The sequence below is a fragment of the Amphimedon queenslandica genome, unplaced genomic scaffold (assembly GCF_000090795.2).
Source record: "Amphimedon queenslandica unplaced genomic scaffold, v1.1 AMPQUscaffold_13418, whole genome shotgun sequence".
Classification (NCBI taxonomy): Eukaryota; Metazoa; Porifera; class Demospongiae; order Haplosclerida; family Niphatidae; genus Amphimedon; species Amphimedon queenslandica.
This window is the reverse complement of record NW_003546346.1, coordinates 242309-248418: the sequence shown is the minus strand read 5'-3', so window position 1 is coordinate 248418 and position 6110 is coordinate 242309. Positions and strand designations below refer to the sequence as shown.

Here is a 6110-nt window from a genome sequence, read left to right as displayed (position 1 = left end):
CAACTCCACTTTATATGCCTCAATGTGTTCTTCTGCCTCAGTGATATTCATTTCCTCTACTATGCTATGAAGTAGTGTAATATTAGTCAGTGAACACTCATCTTTAACATGACGAAGGATACTAGAAACATCGGAACACTGTTCTACTTTTTTACTAAGACTGCTATAACAAGAGAGGAATTCCTTGATGTCATCAACATTTAAATTTCTTTTCAAAATCTTGCAAGCATTATACAACATCCTTGTGTAAGAAATTCTTATTGAGCTAAACTCCACAAATAAATGCTTAGGAACAGGAACTTCAACTACAACAAAACATTTGCAATAATGGTGTCAATATATCAATACTATGTACCTTGTGATGATAATGGTACAGAAGATGAATTACTAGTACCTTCAGTATTAGTATTACCTACAGATATACATGTAATATTTTTAAAATGGCATTAAGAGTATTGTATGACAATTGTGTAAAAAGTACATAGAGCAGGTTATTTTTGGATTATTCTAATCATAATTTGTACTTCATTGTGGGTCAATTTGTGGTGTCAATTAATTTGATGGTTGACAGTTCCCAACTCACTGACTTCATGGATTTTAAAATCATGATATGCCCCAAGCCACAAAAATAACCTGCTACTCTACTATATTTTAATAAATATATACCAGATTGTGTAATAGTTGGTATCTTAGTAGTTTCATTAGTACTTGCATTATCTATAGATATTAATGAATAAATTATCATTTCATATTATTTATAACCTTGAGAAACTATATCATGATCCTTAAGAGTTTCAGGAGTCAAACAAACTTCAGGAGTAGGAAAATACTTACCTATAAACACATAACACTATAGCTATGATATACTAAACAGCTATTTTCATAACATAAGGATAAAATGATGATTTTATTGTACTCACTAATATCATCCAGTATAGCTTGTCCCAGTTGTATATTAGTACTTATCGAACACAATACATTAGCAAATGTATGTAAACTGTTGGGATCAGTTTGAACAGCTTCTTTGACAGCAGTTAATAGAGCCTCACGTTGATTAGGAATAGAGGGCCTCGCTGACACCACTCTACTAACTGCTTCTTGTGTTAACATATGTTCAGCGTAAAGTAACCAAGCAATACCAACAGAATCACAAAGAGACTGAGACAGGACAGTATGACGATTATTAAAAATATTAATAAGAACATGATGTTCTATGATAAAAAAACATAATTACAGTACACAGTTGTGGTTAACTCACGTAACTTCTCAGCTACAGCAGTTTCATTCATAGATCGAAGAGTGTCTGACAGTGAGTCTAAATTGGCTCCTCCTCTAATGTCAACATTATCAGCTCTACTTAACCATTGGGAGAGGCACTCTGTCGTACAACGATACACATCACCACGATACTTCATTTCAATAGCATCCAGTGTATTCTTCCTTAGTCCAAGTCTCAGTCCAAGCTCGTGCCATTTTGTTTCTGGAAAACCACATTTCTTCAATAAGTCAATAACATCAACAAGCTCATCAACACCTACTAGAGAACAGAAATAAATCATAATCTTTCGTCATCATTCAAACTGTGCCTAAGCAAGTTTGACAAGTGGCCATAGTCACAGTCCTGAGCCTGAGGCCAGACCCTTGGAACAACAATAGAGGAAACTATCTCGCTCTTTTATGATTCGATCCACATTCCAACCAGAGTGGGTAGGGCTAAATGAATGATTTTATTTTAATTTGAATTTTATAGCTAGTGACACAAATAATGTATCCAGACATAGATAACTATCCGTGATCCAGAAGACTATCTAGACTGATTAAATTTAAATTAAAATAATTTCTATTGAAAAAAATTTAAAATATGAATTAAAATTAGTTAGCAGTCAGTAGGTAACTTGTAATCATCTGGCACAGGCAGGAAAACTGAGCGTCTAACTTTACCATCCACTGACTCAGAGAAATGACCTTTCCCTATAATTAACACAGAATGATGATTACAGCTTAGGAGCTATAACAGACATCATGCTTGTGGAACAAAATAAAATGTACATTGACATAAAGATATCGTTACAACCTTGTGGCTTTTAAATGAAACTCAAATTCTTTCACGTTAAGAAAATCAAAACCTCTATTGCAATTTCTTTTTTCATACATGTACATCATAGTCATAATTCTTCTTCTCATTGCTTATAGATTAATTTACCAGTAGTATCCTCTACAAAGAACACTTCTCCTTCTTTTAGAATTCTTTTCTCACCAGAAGATACAGTTACCTGTACACTGGCATCCAAATTAACTATGAACTGTCTTCTTGGTGCTGTGTGCCATGAGTAATTGTAAGAAGATGGAGTCTCTCTAAACATAAGACCAGTTGATGGTATTATATCCGATATTGAACCAATGTCGCCTATAAAAAGTATTATCATTTTACATGCAGTTCAGGGTTTCCAACAAAATTTTTGATATAGTGCTCTACTTTTATAATTTTTCTGATATGTACAGTACACATTTATATGCTGCACAGAAAGGTTAGAGCATTAGGAAGAGGAAAACACAGAATTAAATTATACAGAGGTAAAAATTATGAAGTTGCTAAAAATCTGGCCGATGAGTTGACCCTCTACAATAACAGGGGTTTTAATCATAAATAGTTAGGAAAGAAATTTCTGCTTTAATAATTTGTATGAATCATAATTATACCATGTTCTTATGTTGAGTAGAAAATTTGAGCTGATTTCAATCAAAATTAATTTTTACTGAATTTTTAAAGATGCTCAAAAATCTAGAGAAAAACCTAATATACCGTATAGTGGGAAATTTTGGAGGGAATTAAATTTGGTGAATTTGGTGTTTTGATAGCCATTTGCCAAAATAAAATCCGCCATTATGAACCACTATATGCATGCTCAATGGCACATAGCTACACTGTCATAAATTCGCCAAACTAAAATTCGCCAATCACCAAATTGTAGTCCCTCCAAAAATTTCCCACTATACGGTAGTACAGGGTTCTTTATCAAAAATGACTACAAAAAATCTCCATTTTCACAATGTTTTGATACATATACCACATAGCAGAAAATTTTCATTTAGTGCTAATTTTCGTTTGTTTCATTGGCCAAAATTTTGAACAAAACTTTTAGACAAAATTTAATCTAACTAAAATTTTTGACCCACACCAAATCCTCTTTTCACTACAGCCACGGCATAGCAATCTGTGGCATCATCAGGCTTGACACAAAAGGCAGTTATTCTCCAACTGATGGGTTCAGAATGTCTTAATAAATGTGGTAACCATATATCAGGGGCGTCGCTGGCCTTGAAGATTGGTAGAGCACTATAGGTCTATAAAGGAGAAATAACCTTTTCACACGTGAAGCACGCGAAAAATTTTGCCAATATTCATGATGGGTGTGGTCAATTTTGGTCAATTAATTGATTGATTAATTAACTTTTGACGCCCAAAATTCATAATGGCATTCATTTCCAGCAATAAATTGCTTAACTACCGACTGTATTTCTACATTATGAGTCAGTTGTTCGTGTGTGTGAAGAAGTAAGCAGTGATTGAGTCTTTCCTGGATGGTTATTAAATGAATTAACTTGAATTAATAACTAATTTTAATAAAAAATGGCTACGGATCTTCAAAATAATTTCAATCCCTTCCGGACAATAAAGGAGACATTTATAAAGTAATTTTATCATTAATTTATTTATTATTGGTGGGGCAACTGCCCTACCTGCCCCTTAGGCAGCGACGCCTCTGTATATACCAAAGACATTCATCTTAAACCATACATGTGGCACTAATTAAGTGGACGTGGCAGTGAAAATTTATGTTAGGCAAAACAAAAATAAATCAACAAAAATATCTTGTAAAGCGGCTAAGCCAGCTTGAAAAGACAACGAAAGTTTCTGGCAATGAAAATTTCTTACTATACGGTATCTACTCTTGACGGTATATACATATTTTTATGTTGTGTAGAAAATTTGAGCTGATTCCGATCAAAATTAAATTTATAAAGTTACTTTAAAAGTATGTATAAACTTCAGGTCATGAAGTAGCTGTTTAGCACATTTTGCCTTTGTAATTATTGTAGATCTACACTGACCTTTTCCTTTCATTTTTATTTTCACAGTTCCAAAATGTGACTCACCATCTTGACTGCTATAAATCCTTGTAATTGTAAAAAATGATTCAATCTGTAACAAACAACAATCCTATACAGGAAATAAGCATTTGTTCACCTTCTCTCCAACCTCTAAGTTTGAAGCCATTCTAGGTGTGGACACATTAATTAACCATACAAGTTTAATTATACTTAATGAGAGTGAAGCAGACATATATACAAGATGGATTGTTGGCCTCGCCCAGCTTTGCGTAGGCGAGGACTAGTTTTATTATCACGTCTTTATTATAGCTACTAAATTTAAGAGCATAACATTAGACTATATATTTTTTAAATTGGAAAAATTAGTTTTTAATAACATAAACATGAAACTAATTTCAGTCAGTTGTGATTTAAATTCCCTCTTCTTTGTCAACCTACAGCAAGAAACAAATATAATATTAGTAATTATGTGGTATACTACAAGTACAACATTAATAAATACACGTATTAGTACATGTAGAATAAAAGAAACAAGTAATTTGTGCTTGATTATAGCTGATCACAAAAAGTGAAAATAATTCATATACAACGTATTTAAAAATCCCAAAAATGTACACAATCAAGCTAATCCATTCTATTAACTGACTATACATATGTTACAGTATAAGATCAAATTAAGGAATACTGACCTTACTCCCTCTGTCTTTCGTCTTAATTTTTTATCCTTGTTCCTAAATAATAAAAAAATAGAATGAGTTTATGTCGATATAAAAAGAGAATACACAATGTACGCATGTGTTCACTTCATTAATACTTGTAATATCCATGAAGATAACGTGATGAAATGCCAACTTATATGAACATCAAGGCTATTGTACACATGTATATGAATATATAGTTTTATACGGTAGAAATAAAATTTGCATTAGGGCCGGGAGGCAAATCCCACAAGTCATGCATGAATGAATGTGTTTTTAAACATTGTTAAGCAAAATAAAATCTACATGTATATCATATAATAATAACATCATCCTCTGATGTGGTCAGATTTATATTTTTGTACATAGATCTGTTCAGTATGATACATAATATTTTAAGAAGCAATTGTTAAGAATTTCATCAGGGCCCCTATTTCTTAACACCAATGCATGCATCTCCTTTAGTTGATGAAACTATAATATTTAAATGCATACATGCACTCAGTGCTTTGTATATGATTTTTACATAGTGCTCATACACGTAGTTTCTTGTCAGTGAATTGTCAAGTTGCTCAAAAATTGGGCCAAAGACCCTGTACTATACAGGGTAATTTACAGGGTAATTTAACAAAATCACAAGGAGAAAATTCTCCATTGAAATAATTTTTCTAATGCATATACATGCTTGTATTTTGCCCCAAAATTTGAGCTGATTCAAATCAAATTTGGATTTTTATGAATTTTAAAAGTTGCTTCAAATGTTATATACTGTGCATGCTGCTTAGCTTACATGGCATGCTTTGTGGCAAACCCTGCAAGAACTTCAATTCATTTCAAAACATACAGAGACCATTAAAATGCTCATTCCAAAAATTAAATATTTCGCAAGATGAGTACATGTATACAAAATGAATATCACAGATACCTTTGATTCAGATAAAACCAGTAGATGGCTTCTCAATTGAACTAATATTATTATATTCTCAGCTTACACTTGTATCTCTCTATTGAATAATAATAAGGTTCAATATAATATAGGACAATCTATTATTACTTCTTCATACAGCAGGCTGAGGAAGCATTAGTAGCATTGAGTGATGTGACAGTGAAAATCTCTACATCAAACTGTCTTGCATTTTCTTCAGGATCTGATGAGACAGAACTGATTGTGTGTGTCGGGATAAAAGAAAAATAATATAATTGCCCACATACATACTATAGACAACAAAAATTAATATTTTTATTTAAATACGTCATTTCAACTTTCTATAAATATAAATTGCAGAATTTTTCTTGGCT

General features: G+C 32.2%; 1 protein-coding gene and 1 long non-coding RNA gene across 2 annotated transcripts; both read right to left on the bottom strand.

Moving 5' to 3' along the window:
- Window positions 1-1822: 1822 nt before the first annotated feature.
- LOC109581817 (uncharacterized) lies at window positions 1823-4312 on the bottom strand. The gene is made up of 4 exons (XM_019996231.1): window positions 4250-4312; window positions 4114-4204; window positions 2204-2407; window positions 1823-1971 (listed from the first exon to the last, which is right to left on the bottom strand). The coding sequence occupies exons 1-4, from the start codon at window positions 4277-4279 to the stop codon at window positions 1877-1879; spliced, it is 420 nt and encodes a 139-aa protein (XP_019851790.1). The 5' UTR covers window positions 4280-4312; the 3' UTR covers window positions 1823-1876.
- A 182-nt stretch (window positions 4313-4494) lies between these two features.
- LOC109581804 (uncharacterized) lies at window positions 4495-6110 on the bottom strand. The gene is made up of 4 exons (XR_002184782.1): window positions 5866-6110; window positions 5737-5815; window positions 4803-4844; window positions 4495-4547 (listed from the first exon to the last, which is right to left on the bottom strand). It is a non-coding gene; the product is annotated as an uncharacterized LOC109581804 (long non-coding RNA).

What these genes read in the sequence shown, in the direction of transcription:
- LOC109581817 (XM_019996231.1), bottom strand. Translation starts at nt 4,279, where the DNA reads ATGGCTTCAAACTTAGAGGTTGGAGAGAAG. An exon ending in AATAAAAATGAAAGGAAAAG is followed by an intron (nt 2,408 to 4,113) that starts GTCAGTGTAGAT and finishes TACTTTTTATAG; the next exon opens with GCGACATTGGTTCAATATCG. An exon ending in CTTTGTAGAGGATACTACTG is followed by an intron (nt 1,972 to 2,203) that starts GTAAATTAATCT and finishes TGTTAATTATAG; the next exon opens with GGAAAGGTCATTTCTCTGAG.